Here is a 25334-nt window from a genome sequence, read left to right as displayed (position 1 = left end):
TTCTGTTGCATGTATTGTTTTGCTTTGCATATCACAGTTTTCCTAATTAGGAACATTACACAAACCTTTTCCTTACACCATTAGTTAAGTCCCATGTTTATCCAAAAGAAATGGATTGAGGCCTATTCTACCATTCCCTCCTAATTCTATGCAAGGAATGGCTCAACCTCAATCCCTTTACCCTTATCATGGAGGGATACAACGCCCTAATCCTTCTCCTCCCATAATATTATCACACATGTTTTCACCCACTTCATACAAAGATTACCTTAGGAATCCTTTAGCATCCCATGTGATCGTGACACCTACTCCTTTACCATTTCTAGAAGTACCTAGTTTAGTAGAGACTTAGGTCAAAACCCTGCTACTCACATAAATGTATTTTTTCTTGCTTTAATGATTTTATGCACCATGAACTTATTGTGCTAAACTCATTCTTAGATCCTTGGAAAGGGAAGTGTTTGTATTGTTTAATTGTGTTCCTAAAGGTTCCATATTTACATTTAAGTGGATAGTAAACCTTTTCATCAAACATTTTGATGTGGCTAAATCTTGCAACATTGGTGTTAAGGGTCTTAAGTCTCTAAAATAGGATCTTGAATTATCCAATTTTGTCTCTGTTCATAGGTGACACGAGGCATTCCATGCTTGTTCTCACCCACACCTGGAGCAACAAACAAGATATTTTCATCCATTCTCTTCAACTTCAACTCTCATATAGATCCCCTACCCAAGCTCTAGCATCTCATGAAATATCAACAAGCTTCAAACCCACTTTCAACCCTTCTCAACCATTTTATGTGAGTCCATGCAAACCAATAAGGTACAACCAATAAAACATGAGAAAAGAGGCAACCCCAAGAAGAAGAAGCAAAGGAAGAACAAAATGAAGCCTGGTAAAAGGAAACTCTAAAACTCCAACACTCAAGTGAATAACCAACCTCAGCGGTAACAAAATACACCTCAACCAAGTCCAACTCTAGATAAGGTGCTCAAAAATGGTTGAGACTTTAGTTTTCCAACCCTTGCAGTCATAAAAAATTGTCTTTTCCTCTTATACTCACAAACCTTACATCTCCTTTGGCTTGACAAACCTATGTGATATTAATGAGAATTGGCACCAAGAAGACGAGACACTTTATACAATTGTTCAAATGGTGGATCACCTGGCGAAATGAACCATCATGGATCTAGATATTATCTTTATTGTTATTCAAATAACATTGGCCCAAACTCTTGATAGTAGCAAATTCAAATGTCGTCATTGTGTTTTTCAAGGGCTAGCAAATCCAAAACTACTCCTTTAGGTGCCATATATCTTTCCATCAACTTGGATGGAAAGAGGTGCTTACAAAAGCTATCACGCTTGACCACTACTTACCATTACAAAAATTGTCATGCTTAAAAAGCTATCACACTTGACCACTGCTTACCATCACAAAAGTTGCCATGCTTAACTAGTACATACCATACAACATTTTTCTTAGTTTCCCATGACTTTGTACCATGTGCACCATTTGTTCCACTCTCTATAGGGAGGTGCAACGCTTCAATTAAGGAAGGATTTGTAAGGTTAAAAAGGATATAGTCCCTTTAGCCACTATACTTTCCCTAGAATCATGCCTCTTATCCCTTCAACCCATGTAGATGGTGTTTCCTTCCTCTCAAGGAGTACTCTCCTTTGGTAGAGGACCAAACCATAAATGTTATATCATCTAGGCATGGTCGATATAGGCTTAGGACCTCTCCTTCCTTTATGATAAACAAATCAACACAATCCTTGACTACTTTGAGAATAAATAGCTCTCTTGTAATCCCTTGAAGCACAATAGAAGCAATTTCCTCGTCAACAAAAACTTAAATTCACTAATTTTTTTTTCACCTAATAGAGTCTTTCATTGTGAGATTGTTAATGTCTCTCCATCACCTCACAAGGACACATATCATAACCCACCCTAGATGATTATTAGGAAGGTAATGCTATAGTGGTTGAAGCTATTGTTGGCATCAACATAGGCACTAAGGACAAACCTATGATCAAAATGAACTCACCCCTCACATTTGCAAAGCAGAATGAGAATTGCTTACTAAGATTCAAACATCTTATCTTGGCATGATCAACCCATAATATAGCATCCAAATACCACATGGGATTAAGTGCATAAGCAACCATATAAAGAGGGGATGCTTAATTTGTTCTACATCTTGTCAACGAACTTTTGAAATCCTCTAAAAAGCTCCAAAGAGGGGCCTCTTTGAGTATAATGGACTTTATCCTGCCAATCGTAATGTCGAATGCCTCATATATCTCCCCAGACTATGCGAATCTGAATCTGCACATCTGATCATTACCAGTGTTGCATATGTGAACAAGAAAATGTATTTGCATTTATTTTACCAATCATCATTCAAAATTATTTTCTTTCCCTATTTTATTTTGTACTCCCCAGAATAGACCACTCAACATTAATTGGTGTAGATTGGAAGGCCTCCTACAACCCTATCATACGCTCAAGAAGAATGAACAGGGTAACATATCTTGTATCTGCTAGTTATAAATGAATCATAAATAGGTAAAGACACATGGTAGCTATAAACGAACACCAATCTTGCTTCCAAAATAATGCATGTGGTCCAAGGAATTTCACTAATGTCTTTTAGTGCATTGTTTAGAGCAGGAACACAAGTCCAAAATATATGCTTATACCTGTTCTCAATCATCAATCCCGCAAATCTACAAATTGGTGTTGCATTTGTAATGGCCTGTATTACATTAGTGCATGATCGTCTTTTGTAGTTTTGTTCAAAACAATCCAACTCCACTCTTGTACTAGTTTCTAAGCTTTTTATTCCTTGATTCTTAGATATTAGATCCTTTTGTTATTGATGATAGATATCGAAGCAGCTTTTGCACTCCCACTTGGTATTACACCAATTGTATGGTTATTCTAGTCCCATTGAACTACTTTGTAATCATTTGTTGAACATTAATAAAATTATTTGATCTATTCTAATTTTTTTCTTCTCTTGTATCGAATGATATCATCTCTCCTATAATCTGTGCCATAGGGTTCAATGTAGTGTTAGTTGTCATCTCAAAGGATAGGATATAGCTTTTCAGTGGTCTCAGAGCACAAATGCTTTCCTGTGGGTAATATTAAAAAGCTACAATAATAAATGCAGCAGAAGTTTTTAGGCAGAAAAACAAGGGATATTCTAGTAAAATTTAATAGTTCCTGGATGTTAAGTCTCAATACAGATAAATTGTAATGACGAGGGCAAGATGTTTATAGAAATGGAGACAACTTTTGTCCAAAACAGCAAGAAATTGGACATACTCATTATCTTAATGAATGACAAGATACTAGTTCTAATTCCAAGGGAAAAGTTGAAAGAGAAAGGGTTAAAACTACATACATCCTCGGCCATTCTCAGTTCACCATTTTCATCCTGCAAAGAAAATGATCAAAAGATGTGAAACCTTTAAAAATCTTATAAGGAAATTAAACCTAAGTTCAGCTTTTGGTTCTTAAAAACACTATTCGAGGGCAAAATTGCTTCAATATCTCAAGGCATTCCATCATAGTATCTGCTAGCAAAGTACTTCATCAATTTTTTTTTTGAAATGGAATATCTCTTTCCTGCTCATAGACAGTACTTTACTAGTTTCAAGCTCAGTCAACATGACAATCAATAAGCACAAAATCACCATTTCTTCAATTTTTGAACAGTTTCTGAAGATGACCTCCCAGATTTTATTGCCTCTTCTCTCTCCCATTACATAGTTATTTCTCTTTCATTACATAGGTGGTCCACTAACGTTTTAACTACACAAGTGATTGATATATATATATATATATATATATATATATATATCAATTATATATATGAATGTCCACCACCAGACATCAAAAATACTATTGAGATATCAGTCCTGGGTGATTGAGAAACTAAACCTTCACAGCAACAAAAAATAGAGGATCAATGGGGCTGTACACTAGATACTCTGAATCCTCCTGCAAAACCAAAACAATCAAGTCAGTACTCGTTATATAAAAACCAACCACCTACACAGTAATATGATATTTATGGATAAATAGAGAATATAACAATATAATTCAAGCATCCAAGTTAAGATATTAACATAATACTGCCTCACTATAAATCATTCAAAAAGCAGAAAGACTGTCTTCTTCCACAGAAATGCTCTCTGTATGGATCACGTTTATTATTTTTTTAATTGCATCTCGTGTTAACCAGTAGATATTTACAAAGATGAATAATAAAAGCAGAAGGGTACATACAGTGGAGTCTTATATTCTCTTTCCCAATGCTACTAAAGTAAAAATAAGGTCAAAATAAGCTAGGGCATGTAATTCTTTGGATTCCTTCATCAAAAGGTAACATTTGGAAAACAATCACATATATACCTCTCTCACCAAGGGTGATAAAATATTGAACTGAACTGACCTCATCGGAAAAACATACGTGCACTACAGCTTACAAATGGTAAATAATGCACTGATTCTTAGCAAATCAAAAATCCCTGTGAAGGGATAAAATATGATGGATCAGGAAGTTGCACAAAATATGTTCAGGATCATTGATCAGTTTTGCAGTCCCATAAGATGTGTTTCACTATCTTTGGTAGACTCCAAACTAGGCAAAGACCATCTGTCAGCCCACTTTTAGACATGTGGGCTTTAGATGGCAAACCATGATAGATAATAGCCAAGCAAAAGCCTAGAGGTTATAACTGAGGTAGAGCAACCAAACACTGTGCAGCTGTCAAATCAACTGCTCCCCTAGATGAAAAGAGATAAAGTTGGCATCTAATACAGGAGATAAAAGATGCTTCCTGTGCAAGAGAGAGTATAGCATTTTGGCATCATACTGTTGAATCTGCTTCCCATATTTCCAACTGCATCTCACCCAATGTTTTAAAACTCCGACTCAGCTGAGGGTCGACTCTGACTCCGACTCCGACTCGGTATCGACTTGGCCGGCTCGATTTCAATGACTCGGTCGTTGTAAAAAATACATTAAATATTTATTTTTTATAAAAACACATAATTTTAAAGATTTTCATTCATGTTTCCAAACACACAGCATTAGAATATAGATAGAAGACAACATATGATCAAAGTAGGCTCATGAATATATCCATTATATCAAAATGGCACCCAGTGCACTGTCCAATACATACACGATGATGATATAGAGATCAAAACAAAAACACATAACCAAGGAGGCTATAAATGGCCTCTACAACAAAAGTTTATGACTAGTACCACTGGCTACTGCTAGAGTTGCCAACATCATCTAGCTCAGTGTTACTTGGGAGCGGGAGCGAAAGTGGGGAGCGAGAGCGAAAACAGGAGCGGGAATGACATTTTCAGAAGCTCTTGGTTTGGGAGCGAATCCCAAAGGAGTTCGACAACCAATGTCACTAACATCAAGGTACATAGAAGGATTGGTGCTCTTGATTAAATACAAGTTCCATACCCTAATATATGACAAAATTCAATGGAAACATTGCAATCCTCCAATCCTGAAAAACTGATAAGTCTGCTAGATTTTGAATGAAATATAAAATTCTACTTTCTCCATATGAAATCCAATGAGGCCGGAACCACTCTCAAACATCCTGAGTCATTTCATGGTAATGTTAAAAATTTAAGTAAAAGGATGGAAATGAAGATTAAGGAGAATGTCACTTTACTTTTCTTAAACATTACCATGAAATTTGAATAGCATATCAATACTAGGAGAGGGGAATGGACCCCAAATAGCATTTAACTAATTTAGAAAACACCTTGGAGTCCCCAACAATCAGCTAACAGTTAATTTTTTTTTTTTTAAATATGAAAAATCGCATTTTTTTTGGGGTTACAGGCCGCATTCATTGACTCGGCCGAGTTATTGCAGAACTGGCTGGGTTGACCGAGTCATGACTGACTCGGCTGAGTCATGCAATAACTCGGCCGAGTCAGTCATGACTCGGCCTCCCGTTCCATTTTTTCTGTCGGGTCACAAAAAATCCCAACGACTCGGATCAACTCGGCCGTTTCGGATTCGATTCAGCCGTTTTTTAAAACATTGGTCTCACCATAGAGGTCCCTGCATATTGATATTCAAATTGTATAACTATTTGAAAGGAATCAGCCCCGTGATATCTTTGATAGCCAACTTGTTCAGCGACACCAATGCCTTCTAACGAGCTAGCAATCTCTAGTCCATCCCATCCCTTCTCTCAAAATCCTAATGATCTCTCCAAAAAATCGCCTTACCAGCTTAACCTGCAAGTATAGAATCTCAGATGCTAGGCAATACACTAAATCTAATGAAACCAACTTCCGACAGGGCACTAAGCCAAATCGAAGTTCCACCTCACTAAAAGGATAGCAAACTTATAGGCCTCCAACATGACAGGACATCACATAACCCAAAGTACCTTGAACCAAAGTAAATGCTGAGCAGATTGGAACTGATATTGTAAAGAGTCTTCTTCCATAGAAATGCTCTTTGTATGAATCAAGTTTATTATTTTTTTAATTGCATCTCATGTTAACCAGTAGATAGGTAATGTTCCTAATTTTGTGCATGCAAAAATCACTTAGGAGTTTTGCCAAATTTTGGATAATATTAAAAGGGGAAAATAGTATTTTGTGAGAAAAGGGAGAAATTATTATTTTAATGAAATGGCGGAAAAGTAATATTTTTTGGAGGAGGAAGACAAATCATTATTTTAATGGAATGGCACCAAAATAATATTTTATTGAAAAGGGAGGCAAATTATTATTTTATTTAAATGGCAGCAAAAGTGGAGAATGGCCTCCACCAATAAAATAATAAGGAAAATGTTGGAATTTTTGAATCTAACACATCAGGAAATTCCTACTGCATTATCTGGTTTATTTCACCTACTTGTTTTATTCCTTAACAAATTATTTAACCATATAAATACTGAAAATAAACACAAATGTAGTCTCAACTCATTTACAAACCATCAACTGAAATTATAGACAAACACACAAGGGACACCGTTATTTTTGGACAATTGTCCTCGAAAAAACCCAACTTGGGAAAACCGGTGCAACAGTTCTAAGGGTTTTATTATTAAGCAGCTTTCTCGAGTACAACTAGGGTGCCAAACTGGCTCACCCAACGGAGATTTCTATCTGGCAGTAATACCTCTCTTCGGAAGCAGATATTCAACAAGTCTGTTCCATGAAAATCCTTCAAATGCTTCTCTAAGGCTCTACGTCAGCCCTGCGGGCGGGCCTCTGCATAGCTCTGGAACCCCCTGCGTCTGCTCTCTAGCCTTCTACATCACCCACGCAGGCCCTAATAGCCTTTGCGCAGTCTCTTTGGCCATCTGCGTAGCCTCCTCAATCATTGCGTTGGTCCTTTGACATTATCTTTGCCTCTTTGCTATGCACTCACTGCCCCTCGCTACAACTCAGATCACTTGTTCGATTTCTCTCAGCAAACCCCGCTCCAGAAAATTGAACTGACTAATCAATCTTGGTGTCTCTCCAACTGACCCTCAAGCCTCCTCTTATACTTTTCCTGTTGAGTCTTCAACGACCGAGATTAAATCTCTAATCAACGACTAAGATTAGATTTGGCTTGATCCATGTCTTTTAGAACATTCTCACCCAGTTTTATATTAATACCCATTAATATTTTAATTTTCCTAAGTTTAGACTTAGGAACTCCATTAAAAATATTATTTATTTTAATATCTCTCTAACCGGAAGTAATTTTCTCAAACCATTTCTGGGTCTTGGATATCTCATGTGCTTTAGCCTCTCCACCAATTTTCATGGCTAGAGCACATTCGATGTTACCCCAAATCACAATATATATATATATATATATATAGAGAGAGAGAGAGAGAGAGAGAGAGAGAGAGAGACAAAATATGTAAATTTTGTTCATCTATATACCATGTAAAGGTGAATATATCAAAATGGCACCAAGTGCAATACATATCATCAACAAAATACATAAGCAATGAGGCTCTAAATGGCCTATAAAGTCCAAAAACAATGCTACAAGCTATGAGGCCATTGCCCTACTACAAAACTACAAGTCTACACATGATCAATCATCAAATTCATCACCACTACTAGACATAGGATCATCAACAAGAGCTACAGAGACATCATTTGGTTCAGACTCTGAGGATGCCTCAGCATCATCTACAACCTCAATAGCTAAGTTGCACAAAACGGGGAAACGGGTACGAGTTTCCGAAACGGGAAGTGATACGAAAAGCGACCTCCCCAAATTTTGGAAACGGGGAAACGCGAATATATATATATATATATATATATATATATATATATATGTGCAATCATAAAGCATAAATGATACATTATAATTTATTACACTTAAACATTAAGATTTAGTTTACATCACATTTACTCATGAATGATCACATAATGAAAATAAAAATATGGGAATATCCAAAAGCAACCTTTATTATATATCCAAATCTCAAAATCAGCATTTATTTATATTAATATATGAGGCTGCAAGTACAATAAAGACTATAAGGCTGCAAGAGAGAGATCCAAATTAGGATTTTCTGCATCCACATCCCATTCTTTAGAAGGACCACTGTTGTATTGGGAGTCTCCTCCTACATAGTCGAACAACCTTAGTGCTCTTGATTAAATACACATTTCATACCCTAGTACCCTACATGATCTTGATTATTGGGAGTTTCCCCTGCATAGAGGGCTTGGTTCTCTTGATTAAATACAAGTTCCATACCCTAGTACATGATAAAATCCATTGGAAACATTGCAATCCCTCCAATCCTGAAATCCTGAAAAACAAATAAGTCTGCTGGATTTTGAGTGAGATCTAAAATTCTACCTTCTCCATATGAAATCCAATGAGGGCGAAACCACTCTCAAACATCCTGAGTCATTTCATAGTAATGTTAAAAATTTAAGTAAAAGGATGAAAATGAAAAATAAAGGAGAATATCACTTTTACTTTAAGAATTTAACATTACCATGAACTGCGTATCCCTCAAACTTCCTGATGCACTGCATATCAACACTAGGGCAAAAATTCATTTTTATAACTTTAGACACGCATCTAGAAGCAACAAGAAGTCACTAACATACCCTAAAAGTAAATTAAAAAACAAATTAAAAAAAATAAATAAATAAAACACAAGTTAATGAGGAAACGTGGGTCGTACAGCCCTGAAACGCGTTTCCGGCCGTACTGGCCACGTTTCCGTTTCGAGAAACGTGGCAGTACGGCCGGAAACGCGTTTCACGGCCGTACCAAACGCGTTTCCGCGTTCTGTACCCGTTTCCGTACGGAAACAGACCTCTATACTACGTTTCCTGCAACATAGCTCAATAGTAACACTGCCACTAATAACAATAGAAGTGGTCCTAATGGAAGCACAAGTTCGTCGAGCTGCATGACTAGTGCCTTCCATTGGTTGTTTGCCTTTGTTTGATGCAGCTACTAATCCTAGTTCTGATGGCACTACCAAATCTGTGTCATCCCCCTAATGCCATGTAAATATCAAAATCAGCATCAAACACAGGATCTTCAGTCTCCTCCACCCATTCCGATGTTGGATCAATATCGTCCAACACAATGGGATCTAGATCAGGTGTTTTGTTCATCATTTGGTTCCGCTTTAGTCAAAGGTTGTATTGCACAAAGACAAGATCATTTAACCGTTTTTGTTCCAAATGGTTTCTCTTCTTCGTGTGTATGCGCTCAAAAACAGACTAATTGCACTCACAACATAAAGCACTACAAGTTTCGCTAAGGACTCTAATTGCAAACTTTTGCAATTAAGGACATTGGCCGCCAAATGACTCTTGTTACCGCTCAATCTAGCAGGGGACCTAAGGGGGATCCCTAAAGGGAAAATGTTAGACCAAGGGCAACAAATGGAGACTTAGCCCACTACCATCTCAACTAAGCCTCCCTTCTATTTATGGACTTTCACCGATGGGAGGAGACCCGATATATTATGGAGTCACTGATGAAGGATAAGTCAATGAAAGGATGTGGAGTGACCCAAATAATCCCTTTCCCGAAAGATTTAGAAAAATAGAGTTTGCTTACTTTCTAAGCAAGGTACAATGTCTTCTAGGGAAAGGAAGGGAGGACTTGAGGGTTAGGTTTATGTGACATGACTTGTGAAGGAATTTCCCAATCCCTAAAATCCCTATTGAAATTGGAATCCTAGATGGTTCTTGAAGAATTGTCTTTTCAAAGGAACGAGACCACATGGGACCAAGTGGACCTAGTCTAGGGTAGGGGAGAAGAGTATGGCAGCCAATGATGTCCCTAACTTGGACAAGGTATGGGAATGGATCAAAGAAAGAATATCCACTTGAAGGTTTGAATTGATCTAATAAGGTACTAACCTTTGGGATGCTAGGGCAAAGTTTGATCATGAAGCTAGGGCTTGGCTTTTTTCACAACTCCACTATTGGAATGGTATCAAATTTGGAGGAGGTCTTGAGAAAACACCAGCGCAGGAGACCCTAAGAGATCGAACATTTTGGATGAGCAGTTTGCTGAGAAAATGACGCCCTAGGTAAACCCAACTTGGCTAGACCTCGGAAAAAGGTGAAAAGATATGATTTTAGGTGACCACCTCTTGGTAGATTACTGCCTTAGTCTTGGGAGAATGGAGTCTATGATGAATATGAGTAAAGGATCTTTGATTCCCAATCAAGGAGGCCTCAAGACCACTTCGCTAGCCCTCTAGGTCAAAGAGAAGCAATCTTGCAACTTTTATAATTCCATGTGCAAACGAGATGGCTTATCAAGGTCAATTCGTTGATAGAATTACCACTAGGAGATTTCGTTCACATTACATGGTCCATACATTAAGAGACGCTATAATAGAGACAAAATTCCACAATTTAAAGCAGTAAATGCATGCAACAATTAGCCCTAAAAATAGCAAAAAACCCAGTCCAATTTATATGGCAAAGTAAAATAAGAATAACATTAAAAGCATGTCCTTACATGTAACAGAATATATCCAACCATCCACAGTTGACAAAAGAGAAGCTCCAAGATAAGATAGATCGATATCCATACATAAAAATTCATCCATAAAGCTCCAATTCATCCTCTAGAAAAAGTGTGAAATTCTCAAGAGAGAGAAAAGATCCAATCCAAAGTGATGATGAGATAATGAACTCATATCACTTGTATTTATACGCTAATGAGGAGTTCGAATTAGCCTCCTTGGCCTGCATAAGCCCCAAAATTAAAATAATGTTCTAATAATCCAACTTTTGGTGACAAACCCACCAAACTAGCCCATAAATAAAAGAATAAGCCTCTCAAGAGATCAAATAATAATCTATGCATGTTGTAGGGCCCTCTAAGAGGCCTAGTGAGGTCCATGGCTGCCATAATGAAGAGTAGGACTCTTAAAAGCAACAGACAAGGGATTGGCCCCTTGTAATAACCTGTGGTTCTCCAAATGACATGTGGGGGCACACAAGTGTCCTCATGGGTCTCCAAACAAATTGAAGATGCTTGTAGATCGCCTACAAGGGCTATGATGATGGTGTAGGTGATGCCATATCATCGTGCAACTCCTGGATCATCTGCCAAGTGTATGGTGCAAATTTGGGGACAGTTGGGCATGATGGATAAGGTGCATATTCTTCGTCCAATAAGCGAACCACGAGCAATCTCTAAATAGTTTGGGATCCATGGAGTGCTATCTGCTACTGTGGAGGCCCATGGCTCTCAATGCACACCCTACATGTGCCAATGTATCCCTCTGGGGTATTAGGATCCCATATAGGGAAACCAAACCCAAGGTGGAGACCATCTACAATCCTGCATAAGATCCAATGCGTCCCCAAGCCTTCCAGTGCAACAAGTCATTAGAGAAATTGAGTAAATGAGCTTACCAATCATGGACCACATGTGGGGACTTCATAATGGCCTACCCTTCCGTAATGGGCCTCGGGATGTGCCAACGTCTCCTAAACTCAAAATGGGATTAACCAAGAATCCTATTAGGTGGTTTCCACTTCTAAAGGGGATAATATATTCAAGGTACATCCATCAAAAGGTGGTGGCATGTGACAGATAGGTGAATGAAGTAGGGGATGAGAAGGGGCAACCTTAGGTCACATGGTGGGGTACAAGGGTAGCCAATAAGAGGGAAGCCCACACTTGGGTTTATAATGTATAGGAGGGAGCATGGTACATGAGGCGCCCCGACCTTGATTTTTCCACCCTTTTTTATATACCTTTTGTCTTTTTATGATTTTCTTTGATTAATTGCTCAGGGCTCAAGGGATAAGAGCATGATGTATAAGATATAGCAGTGAATACCCCCTTTAAAGTTAAAGTAGTTCATTGCCCACCAGGGGTTGGGACAATCATGAGTTCCTATATGATGAAAGAGGTTCATAGAACCTGTAGGAACCAGGGTGATGGCCATGAGGATGGGGTAGAGCTCATGTATTGGCTTTTGCCCACATGCTAAATGTGTTTGTCCCGGCTATCATTTTGCATTTTGTGGTACATTTTCCTATTGAATGTGGCCAAATATGTTTTTATCTTTCTTTTTTAGCTGCATCAACCTTCGGACTTCATTCCAAGACATGACCCAAGGTGTGGGCATGGGGAAGGGGCAAACTAACTCTATGTGGACCCAGTGGAGGAATGTGGACCCAGGTGGGAGAAATGATGAATGGGATAATAATGAGTGGAAAGAGGGTAATATAAGCGGATAAGGGAGCGAGACCACACAACCAAAATCGGGGTTTCCTATGAAATACCATCCCTAAATCCAAATGGTCAGTAAAAGAGATTCCACAGGACTAGGATGCAAGGTTAATATCCAAAAGGGGGTTACGGGACAAGGGCACAAACCTAACCCATTCTTTCCGCCGAATCCCCCCATTAATTCATGCCCAAAAGTGTCCATGATAAGCAAACTACAATACTCAATTACCAAATGACAAGGCATAGCTTTAGATTCGGGAGGCCCACCTTCAAACATATGATCATGGCGAATGGGCGAGGGACCACATGGTTGGTTTAGGTGGCGAAGAAAAGGCATAATGAGTTAGCTGGTGGTTGCAAGGGGCTATTGGTTGTTGGTCGGGGACAATCTTGGAGAAAAATGTTCTCCTAGGGATATCACCCACAAAATGGTGGGTAACATCTCGCTCCAACTGGGACGTGATCTTTCGAAGAAGTGGGCGAAGCTACTTGAACGGAAGGTCACGAGAAGTCCAACAACCCCTTGGTTACTGTAGACCTGTCACCTGTACATATAATATATGGAAAAACACGAGGTAGCATGCTTTCGTGACGTCTCATGATCGCACATGCTATATGTCAGGCCATAAAATCAACAAAAAATAAAATATGCAGATATGCACCTATTTACATAAAAAATACCATATGATGTTATTTCTAATGCAAAAATCATCATGCAATGCATCCTACTCTACCATGCATATGATACAGTGTCAAGTCTCAAGGAAGGAGGTGATACGACTTAATTTGACCGGCCCAGGCCAAAGTTCATCGTTAAGTTTGACAATGTAGTAATAATCATCCCCAACCATTCCATGAATCCTGACAGGTATGGGATCTTTATCAACCAAGACTAAATCCCCAACCTTATATTCTTTCTTAGGCTTCCACTTTTTGTTTGTTTGAGAGGTTGGTCACTTGAGGATACGAACTTCCTAAGTAGGGAGAATAGGGGAGGGTTTCTCGATCTCGCATGCCTCATAGTATGGTCCAGGCTTGATCACATGAGGTAAGTAAGTAGGTTCCCTATAAAGGATAAAAGGGGTGCCATCAAATTGTGAGATGGTTGCATATGATAGGTCCATTTGAACATGCCCCCCAATAGTAGCTCCCCATTTCCTAGATTATAGCATCCCCCACACGTCATGAATATCAATAACAATAACATCCATGAGGAGGGATATATCATGATTCCTAGCTAAAGAAACCTTAAGGTTTTTTATGATACCTTCCACTTCCATGGGTTTGGAATTAAAACGACACACCTTCTTATATGGTAGAGTGATGTTGAGACCCAATTGCTTCATAACAGTCATAGGCATGATATTCGCGGAAACCTCTGAGTCTAACATACAATTGTATAAGAAGAGGTCATTTATAGCCAAAGTAAGCAAGAAAGGTTCATGCCTAGGCTTTGGTCAACAATATAATTGTTTTGTAATTCTTCATGTAGTTCTTCCTCTTGAATCCCCAGGGATTTCTTAAGTTGTTGTTGTTGCCCGGGAAGCTTAGCAATCTCCTTTAAAGGAACAGGTATAGTCATCTTTCCTACGGCAGCCTCTATGTCAATGTCGAGCGTAATTTCCTTTCCCTTTTCCTTCTTGATGTACTCTTTCCTTGGAGGATCCTTTTCGAATTGGCTTTTGTTGGGGGATCCTTTTTAGGAGGAATTTTGGGGATGGGTTGTTTGAGAGGGACTTGCTTAGGTGATGGATCTTCCTTAGGTGTTTCCTTAGGAGGTGAGGGGTCTTTGCTCTTCTCCTTTCGAGAATATTGGACCCCTTTGAATCTTCCCTGGCTATCAAAGTTGAGAATGGATTCTTCTTTTTCTTCCTTAAGGGTGACCTCACTAATGGGAGGATGTGTATGATCCCCCCAACAAAATGTTGAAGAAGTCAGATTCCACAAGGTTGGCTTGCTCATCAGTTCATTCATCCTCACTTTCCTTCGTCTCACTTTCCTCATCCTCGGATGAAGAATCAGGCTCAACGACATTAGTTGCAGACAAAGCGTTTGGGATTTGAGAAGAGCTTGGCCTATCTTCTTCACTTTTCTTTTTGGGAAAACGCTTTCCTTTAGGGATATAACTTGACTTTTGGGCCCTTTCTAAGGCAATGATTTTGTTCATGATAACCCTGTCATGCACATTGGCTTCTTCAGTGAAATTTTCCATTCTTTTCAGAATGGTAAGGAAACTTTCCTCATGTTGATCTTTGGACTTCCCCTTCTTGATTTCAACCTCAGCTCTAAGGTGGTCATGGATATCTGCCTTTGAGATTCGTATGTTTTCTTCAACTTCTATTGCCATTTCTTTAGCCACAACCAAAGTGGAAGGTTTCTTATCCCCCAAAACATAGGTGAGGTGGCCACCCACCACCTTTATGAATTTATCAAGAATGTTGACTTTAGATGGCTTCAAATGATCAGGTATGTCTTTGACTATCCTATCAAACTTTTGAATGAACTCTCGCCCATCCTCCCTTCCCTTTGTTATTTGATAGAATTTTTCAATGTTGAAGGTCCCTTGGGCATTGCATGACCACCTCTTCATGAATAGGTCTTCAAATTCATCGAAGTCTTGTATGCATGCAGGGGGGAGGCTAAGGTACCAATCTCTTGCTTGTCCCTCAAGTGATAAGGCAAAAAGCATCATGAGCCTATCTTCATCAAAGATCATTCTGGGGGACATTTGCCAATAGAATTCTTCAATAAATCCATGGGCAGTCCAAGTAGCATCCCCTTTGAATTTGGGTAACCATCGGTTATATTTCTCAGGTAGTGGTTTGGGATCATTACTCAATTTCAAAGGGGCCAATAGAATTCTTCAATAAATCCATGGGCAGTCCAAGTAGCATCCCTTTTGAATTTGGGTAACCATCGGTTATATTTTTCAGGTAGTGGCTTGGGATCATTACTCAATTTCAAAGGGGCAAAGACACTAACCAAGTGTCTTTCACTCTTGGTCATCTTGGGTTGATCTTTTTCGGGGTCAGTGTTTGAACTAGATGGCATCTTTGGAGATGGATCACTGACCTTCTCAAATTCAGGGAGAAGAGCGGTTCCAATAGGTGATGGAGTTCGCTCTCCCCTTTTTGCAACAACCCTAGTTAAAGGAGGAATGTTGTCGCCTTCAAGTAAACTAGGGGATTGGACAATGAGTGGAGTCGCCAGAGGAATGTTTTATAAATGTCGTCAATGAATCAATTCCTCAATGATTCACTAGGGAGGTAGATCTGCTTCCTCCCCGGCAACGACGCCAAAATGTTACTGCTCAAACTAGCAAGGGACCTAAGGGGGATCCCTAAAGGGAAAATGCTAGACCAAGAGCAACAAATGGAGACTTAGCCCACTGTCAACTCAGCCAAAGCTCCCTTCTATTTGCGGACTTTCATCGATGGGAGAAGACCCGATATATTATCGAGTCACCGATGAAGGATAACTCAATGAAAGGATGTGGAGTGACACAAATAATCCCTTTCCCGGAAGAGTTAGAAAATTAGAGTTTGCTTGCTTTCTAAGCAAGGTACAATGTCTTCTAGGGAAAGGAAGGGAGGATTTGAGGGTTAGGTTTATGGGATATGACTTGTGAAGGAATTTCCCAATACCTAAAATCCTTATTGAAATTGGTATCCCAGATGGTTCTTGAAGAATTATCTTTTCAAAGGACTGGGACCACAAGGGACCAAGTGGACCCAGTCTAAGGTAGGGGAGAAGAGTATGGCAACCAATGATGTCCCTAACCTGGACAAGGTATGAGAATTGTTCAAAGAAAGAATATCCATTTGAAGGTTTGAATTGATCCAATAAGGTACTAGCCTTTGGGGACACCAGGGCATAGTTTGATCCTCAAGCTAGGGCTTGGCTTTTCTCACAACTTCGTCGTAGGAATGGCCTCAAATTGGAGGAAGTCTTGAGAAAATACCAAGGCAGGAGACCCTAAGAGATTGAACTTTTTGGATGGGTAATTTGTTGGGAAAATGACGCCCTAGGTAACCCAACTTGGCTAAACCTGGGAAAAGGTGAAAAGATATGATTTTAGGTGACCACCTCTTGGTAGATCAGTGCCTTAGTCTTGGGAGAATGGAGTCTATGATGAATATGAGTGAGGATCTTTGATTCCCAATCAAGGAGGCCTCAAGACCACTTCGCTAGCCCTCTAGGTCAAAGAGAAGCAATCTTGCAACTTTTATACTTCGATGTGCAAAGGAGATGGCTTATCAAGGTCAATTCGTTGATAGAATTACCCCTAGGAGATTTCGTTCACATTACATGGCCCATACATTGAGAGATACTATAATAGTGAAAAAAAATCTACAATTTAAAGCAGTAAATGCATGCAGCAATTAACCTTAAAAATAGTGAAAATCCCAGTACAATGTATAAGACAAAGTAAAACAAGAATAACATTAAAAGCATGTGCTTACATGTAACAGGATATATCCAACCATCCACAATTGACAAAAGAGAAGCTCCAAGATAAGATAGACCAATATCTACACATCAAAATCCATCCATAAAGCTCCAATTCATCCTCTAGAAAAAGTGTGAAATTCTCGAGAGAGAAAAGATCCAATCCAAAGTGATGATGAGATAATGAACTCATCTCACTTGTATTTATACACTAATGAGGAGTTCAAAGTAGCCTCCTTGGCCAACATAAGCCCCAAAAATAAAATAATGTTCTAATAATCCAACTTTTGGTGACAAGCCCACCAAACTAGCTCATAAATAAAAGAATAAGCCTCTCAAGAGGTCAAATAATAATCTCTAGTACATGATGGGCATGATGGATCGAGTACATCTTCCTCGTCCAATAAGTGAACCACGAGCAATCTCTGAATGGTGGTGGGGAACCATGGAGTGTTATCTGTTGTTGTGGAGGCCCATGTTTCTCAACGCACACCCTACATGTGCTAATGTAGCCCTCTGGAGGATTAGGACCTCGTATAGGGAGACCAAACCCAAGATGGAGACCATCTGCAATCCCGCATAAGATCCAATGCGTCCCCTAGCCTTCCAGTGCAACAAGTCATTAGAGAGCTCGAGTAAATGAACTTACCACACATGGAACACAGGTGGGGACTTCATAATGGTCTGCCCATCCATAATGGGCCTCGAGATGTGCCAATGTCTCCTAAACTCCAAATGGGGTTAACCAAGAACCCTATTAGGTGGTTTCCACTTCTAAAGGGGATAATATATTCAAGGTACATCCTTTAAAAGGTGGTGGCATGTGACAGTTAGGTGAATGAAGCAAGGGATGAGAAGGGGCAGCCCTAGGTCACATGTTGGGGTACAAGGGTAGCCAATAAGAGGGAAGCCCACACTTGGGTTTATAATGTATAAGAGGGAGCAATCGTGGTACATGAGGTGCCCCGGTCTTGATTTTTCCACACTTCTTTAAATTCCTTTTGTTTTTTATGATTTTCTTTGATTAATTGCTCAGAGATCAATGGGTAAGAGCGTGATGTATAAGATATAACAGTGAATACCCCCTTTAAAGGTAAGACAGTTCATTGCCCACCTGGGGTTGGGACAATCATCGGTTCCTATATGATGAAAGAAGTTCATAGAACCTGTAGGAACCAGGGTGATGGCCATGAGGATGGGCTAGAGCTCATGTATTGGCTTTTGTCCACATACTAAATGTGTTCGTCCCAACTATCTTTTTGCATTTTGTGGTACATTTTCCTGTTGAATGTGGCCAAATATGCTTTTATCTTTCTTTTTTAGCTGCATCAACCTCCGGGCTTCATACCAGGCCATGACCCAAGGTGTGGGCAAGGGGAAGTGGCAAGTTAATCCTAGTGGACCCAGTGGAGGAATGTGGACCCAGGTGGGAGAAATGATGAATGGGGTAATAATGAGTGGAAAGAGGGTAATATAAGCAGATAAGGGAGCGGGACCACTCAACCAAAATCAGGGTTTCCCATGAAATACCATCCCTAAAGTCAAATGGTCGGTAAAAAAGATCCCACGGGACTAGGATGCAAGGTTAATATCCAAAAGGGGGCTAGGGGACAAGGGCACAGACCTAACCCATTCTTTCCACTCAATCGCCCCATTAATCCATGCCCAGAAGTGTCGATGATAAGCAAACTACAAAACTCAATTACCAAATGACCAGGCATACCTTTGGATTCGGGTGGCCCACTTTCAAACATATGATCATAGCAGATGGGCGAGGGACCACATGGCTAGCTTAGGTGGTGGAGAAAGGTTGTAATGAGCTAGCTGGTGGCTGCAAGGGGTTGCTGGCTGCTGGTTGAGGACCATCTTGGAGAAAAAAATTATGCTAGGGATATCGCCCACAAAATGGTGGATAAGGACTCTCAATAATGTGTTGCAAAGAAAAAGACATTAATTAGTAACTTAGTTCATTTCATTACTTATTTACAAATTACAAGCATAGTATTCAAAACCGAAACTGGTGACCGAATTGGTCCACCTATCAAACCGGGTTTCAAACCGGCACTGGTTAAATCTCAATAAACCGACCTTTAAAAAAATACATTAAATAATTAGTTTTTAATGAAAAAAACTATTTGTAAGATTTAAAACCATCATTCCAAACCAATAAAGATAAAATATGCAAAGTTCGCTCATCTATATACCATGTAAAGGTGAATATATCAAATTGGCACGAATGCAATACATATTAGCAACAAAATACATAATCAATGAGGCTCTAAATGGCCTCTAGAGTCCAAAAACAATGCTACAAGCTATGGGGTCATTGGCTTACTACAAGTCTACATATCAGTGTTCAACATGATCACTCATCGTGATCAAACTCATCACCACTACTAGACAACAAATCATCACCATGAGCTACATAAATAATCTGGATCACAGTTTGAGGACTCCTAAAACTCCTCTACAACCTTAGTAGTAGTGGTAGTAGTAGCAGCAGAAATAGACATCAAAACTACAAATCACTGATCAACATGATCACTCATGAAACTCATCATTGATTCAGTGCTACTAGAAATGGGATCATCAACAAGAGATACATGAACATCATCTAGTTCAAAGTCTTCAGACTTGGATTTCTCAACCGCATAGTATGATAGAAATTGAAAAAGTTTAACATGCCTAACTAGTGATTTTGGTTTAAGTGAAGGGTTCATCTCCTCACCCTTATAATGTGGTAGAAAAAGCTTAGCATGTCTAACCAATTATTTTCCTATGAGTGAAGGGTACATTATTGTTAAGGCCGTGGTAGAGGAGATCAACAATCAATACCACCAACATCAACACAATTAAAAAATCAATGCCACCAACATCAAGGTTCTTAAAGGGCTTCATGCTCTTGATCAAATGCCAATCTCATACCCTCATGCATGATAGAATCAAATGGAAACATTGCAAACCCCAAACCATGAAATCCTGAAAACCATTAAGTCTGCCGAATTTTGAATGAAATCTAAAATTATAGCTTTTCTATATGGAATCCAATGAGGTGAAAACCACTCTTAAACATCCTGAGTCATTTCATGGTAATGTTAAAAAATTAAGTAAAAAGATGAAAATAAAAAATAAAGGAAACGTCACTTTTACTTTAAGACTTTAATATTACCATTAATTGTCAATGTTGTTAGGATTGAGATGTGTGAGGCAAATGAGAGGGGAGGCATGCTTTTCTTGGAGGGCAATTTTTGGAGGGAAACAACGCCAAATTTCCCTCAAAATGACTTTAAAACTCACAAAACTGCATTTTGTGGGGTTTGTAACTTGTTGAAATATGTAACTAGAATCGGTCTTCATAATGACATGTAATCATGATTTTATGTATTTGATGTAATAAGAAAAATAAATTTATTATTGTTGATCTTGAGGCATGGGTTTCATCATAGTGTGGAAAAAGTCTGGAAAAAATCGGGATTAAATCCCCAAAACACAATTTTTTTGGCTGGCCGATTAAATCGGCCGATTTTTTCCTAGTTGAAAAAGTCAGGATTAAATCGAGACTTTTTCCAAAAAATCATGAATAACGTAGTTTCCTTAACGATTTTTTATTTTTATCTTTTTGAAAAATCGGGATTTTATTGAAAAAGTCCAGATTTTTTTAAAAATGAATGTTTTTGTATTTTTTTTTTTTAATTTTGTCGACCTTTTGCCGACTTTTTCAAAAAACTCCCGACTTTAACGACTTTTTCAACTTTTGGACCCTTGCCGATTTAATCCCGACTTCGACTTTTTCCACATTGGTTTCATGCTCAAGAAGATTTATTTTTTTGTCAATCTCCCATTGAGAGCTATTAGGATTTGTCATTGAGTCATCAAGTCATTAGAGTCATTGTCATATATGAAAAGACCCATTTGGGCATGTTACATATTGTAAGAAAAATTTATTTGAGTCAAAGTCTAGTCAAAGAACTCTCCAAGACCAAGTCATAAGAGCAAAACACAAGTCGGTCTTCTCAAAGATCATGTCGGCCTAGGGACAGCTTCAAGTCGGCCTCAAATCATGGATGAGGAAGTCTATATATAGGAAGACTCGGCCTCATTCTAGGATCATCAATCAAGCATTGCAGAAGTTCGATCAAGGGACAAGAAAGAGCCTCATACTCTAGTAAAGAAAGGAGAATCATAGAAGAAGGAAAAGTAGAATTGTTTGGGTCTGTTTTGGGTCTTCTCTCTCGCACATGCGGACTGCTGTTAGGGCACACTTTTAGCTACAGAAGGACGAAATCACAGTCAGATTTAGAAGGTGTTTCAAGGGTCAAGAAGATTGGAAATACAAGTCGAATTGGTGTAAAAGGAGCCTCTATTCAAGCGAAGAAAAGAGGAGAAGGTGTTGTCCATCTTCTAGGTCACATAAATAACCTAGGGTTTCTGCAATAGGGTTACACCAGATCTTGAAGGAAGTCGAGATAAGGGTCAAGAAGGAAGCATTTCTACTAGCCGAAGTCACAAGGAGCAGTGTGCAAGTATAGCGAAGGAGGAAAACCTTATAAATCTGCTCCATTAAGCACACATGTGTGGCATCTTGACACTTACAAGAAGGCCGAGGATTGCAGGTCTGTGATAGAAGGTTGAAATTCTAGAGAAGTCAAGGACAACGGTGACCATCGTTGACTTAAAGAAGTAGAAGATATGTTGTGACTTGGTCATGGAGAGATCCTTGTTCAAGGGTCTTGGTCTTGGAGTTCATCAATTGAAGTCTCTATAAGAAGAAGAATTCATTTGGGTTTTCCTCTCAAGATTGGAGAGGTTTTGGCCCTGGCTGATCGCGTACATCTTGTGTGCTTTGTCTCATTGATATTTATGATTTGATAGTTGTTTGATGATAAAAGAACACTAATAATAAACAAAAGAAAAAAGAAGCTAACTAAGTGAAGTAAAAATACATCACAAGTAGTTATCATTGAAAGAGAAATCGCCTACACTTGTTGCCCCTAGATTTCTCAACATGGTATCAGAGCTAAGGTGACAAAGTCAAGAAAGGGCAGCTCAAAGAAGGACACTTAAGGAACAAAGTCCTAGAAGAATATCAAAACCATCAACCATCAAAAGGGACCTATCATCTCAAGGAAACTTCAAGAACAAGGCATTGACATCATCATCAAGGATCCAAGGTGATCTCCCTTTCCTTGAAGAATCATCTTTTGAACGAAGACATCTCCATCAAGAAGACAGTAGATTGAAGATATTATCATCAAGGAGTATCTACTCAAGTAAGTATCCTTAATGTCCACATCAGAATCTATCAAAATGTCTTTTTGCAAGGAAAGCAACAAATTACTTGGGGCTTCAAACTTTCTTGCATGGATGTAATATTCCTAACCCAAAATAATCCTTAAACCCCAGCAAAAACTCCAACCAAATATGTGCAAATGATATAATAACCCAGAAGTGATAAAATAACAGTGGAACAGCATATAATGATGTAAACTGGAAATAAAGCAGATACACAAGAAATGCAGCGAGAAATGCTAAGCCATTTTATTATACTGAGCAATAAAATGAGTACAAGAGGTGATTAGACAGATGCCACCTCGACTTGCACAAGGCAAGTGAAGAAATACACTCAGAATGACAAGAATGGCCTCTCTGCGTGGATGTCGCTGCTGCTTCCCTCCTCGGAAAAAGCTAAAACTCTGGATTCAGGTTCTACTCAAGAAACCCAAAAAAACCCAGAAAGCTTTCCTGGAATGGCCGACCCTCGAAAAACGCTTTCTTGGGGTTCTAAGCAGTTCCTCAATGCCCTGCGCTGCCACTGAAGAAACCCCTCTAAACTCTGCCTGAAACCCTGCCAAAATCCTCCATTGAGACAGAGCTAGACCCCTGCTCAAACTCCCTGCATAACTCCACCTGCAAAACCCTAATCCAACACTACTACCAAAAAGAATTGCGTCCCTATCCAAGTGCTGCGCAGTCCTCCAAATGCTGATGACATTGCTGCTGAAATGCTGATAAAACTATTGCTGAAATACCGATAGAAATATCTTGCCCGAGCAAGCACTCGAAGTCCCCCGGGGCTAAGGGTGAGATCTCCGAACGGAGGCACTTAATGCATTAAACAATGTTGCAGAGCAGCTAAACAGCGAGCGTGTTCAGAAGTCGAAACAACTAGCTCAAAATGCACATAATTGAATGATCCAAAATGAGGGGGCTCCTCTCTATTTTATAGCCTCTACCTCTCACAATCCCCAGGCTCACCTCCTCTTGCGTGCTTCTCCTCTTGCCACGTGTTCTTCCCTCCTGCGCAGTCTCTCCATGTGTCTATGTGGGCTCCATTTCTGCGTCCCCCTTTGGCCCCCTTGGCTCCCCTTTAAGTCACAACGTTGTGCTACCTAGGAAGTGACTTTTTATTCTAAAGTGAGTTATGTCCCCCTTCCTCACTTTTTATTTACAAATAACTATAGAAGGCAAAACTTGAACAAAATCGAATATTCCAATTAGCCATAGCTAATTAGGAATATCACAGTCTCCCCTGGCAAAATGTTGCTTGTCCTCAAGCAACTGAAGTGATGGATGCTGCAAGATCCTCTCACTCTCCCAAGTGGCATCCTCATCTGACAAATTCTTCCACCCCACCAAGAATTCCCGGACCGTCCTGCTCCGTAGCTGCCTCTCCCTGGTATCAATGATAGCCTCCGGCTGCAATACCAAATGCCCCTTGTCATCCATGGGTGGTAGCTCATCTGTCACTGTGACCTGCTGCCCCAATGCCTTTTTCAGAGATGATACATGAAAAACGTTATGAATCTTGCTGCCTTGGGGCAGCTCCAGCTCATATGCAACCTGTCCAACCCTGCGTATCACCCTATACGGCCCATAAAAGTGGGGCTTGAGCTTCTCATCCCCCTTCTGCTTTAGTGACGATTGTCAGTAAGGCTGTAATCGTAGGTAGACCATGTCCCCTACCTCGAACTGTCTCTCCACTCGACCCCTGTCGACATACAGAACTGATTCTGTGCTGTAGCCATGTTATCCTTGAGGGCTCCGAGAATATCCTGACTCTCTGGGATCCAAATCTTGGCTCTGGGAGCCTTGCTATCACCAAACATCACGTCAGCAAAAGATAAAGGATGATACCCATATAAGGCATAAAATGGTGACATACCAATGGACATGTGATGTGAATTATTGTAACAGTACTCCCCTAGATGTAGCCACCTTAACCATGCTCGCTGCTGCCCACTGACATAGTTACGCAAGTAGCCCTCTAGCCACTTGTTAACTATCTCTGTCTGCCCATTCGTCTGTGGGAGATAACTGGTACTCGGTGTCAACTTCGTCCCCACCAACCGGAAAAGCTCCTACCAAAACCCGCCCATGAAACGACTGTCCCTATCACTGACGATGGTCTGAGGAAGACCATGTAGCCTGAAGATCTCCCTGAAGAACAGCTCGACCACCTGTGCTACTGTATAATGTGCGGATATGGCAAAGAAATGTGCGTACTTCATCAGCCAATCAACGACGACAAAGATACAATCCTTGCCCTGTACCATGGGCAACCCTGTGATGAAGTCCATAGAAATACTCTCCCATTTCCCCTCTGAAATGGGAAGAGGCTGCAATAATCGTACGAGATGGCTCATCTCCCCCTTGTTCCTCTGACAAACATCGCAATCCCTGACATGCTGGAGTATGTCCTCCTTGAGGCCCTTCCATGAGAACCTCTCTCTAATGGCCCTGTAGGTTTTGGTAAACCCCTAATGGCCTGCCAATGGTGAGTCATGTGATGCCTGGAGTATCTTCTTCTTGAGTTGAGACCCCTCAGTCAAGAAGATCCGATCCCTGTAATAGATGATCTCATCGATCACCCTGTACCTGTCATCTGCCACCTGTCTGTCCAGAATCTCACATGCAATCCTGTCCTTGGAGTACTCTACTAAGAGTCGAGCCCTCCAATCCGTATCCACGCTCATAAGAGACAACGTGGATGGTCAACGTGAAAGGGTATCTGCTACCACGTTGTTCTTACCCTTGACATACTCAATGTCAAAGTCATATGCTTGGATCTTGTTGATCCACTTCTGCTGCCTCTCCTGTCGCTGCATCTGCTCCAAAAAGAACTT

General features: G+C 39.8%; 1 protein-coding gene across 1 annotated transcript in view; it reads right to left on the bottom strand.

The window, feature by feature from the left end:
- The window catches only part of LOC149204945 (uncharacterized), a 165392-nt gene that overhangs the window by 66638 nt on the left and 73420 nt on the right, over positions 1–25334 (bottom strand). The window contains exons 4-5 of the mRNA XM_089393391.1: positions 3957–4016; positions 3418–3450 (exon numbers count right to left, since the gene is read on the bottom strand). Coding sequence (XP_089249517.1) covers positions 3418–3450; positions 3957–4016 — 93 coding nt within the window. The remainder of the gene's footprint in view (positions 1–3417; positions 3451–3956; positions 4017–25334) is intronic.

The sequence above is a fragment of the Pinus tabuliformis genome, chromosome 1_2, assembly GCF_031772625.1.
Source record: "Pinus tabuliformis cultivar Carrire ecotype Pingquan chromosome 1_2, CPIR1, whole genome shotgun sequence".
Lineage (NCBI taxonomy): Eukaryota > Viridiplantae > Streptophyta > Pinopsida > Pinales > Pinaceae > Pinus > Pinus tabuliformis.
This window is presented reverse-complemented; position numbering and strand designations above follow the sequence as displayed.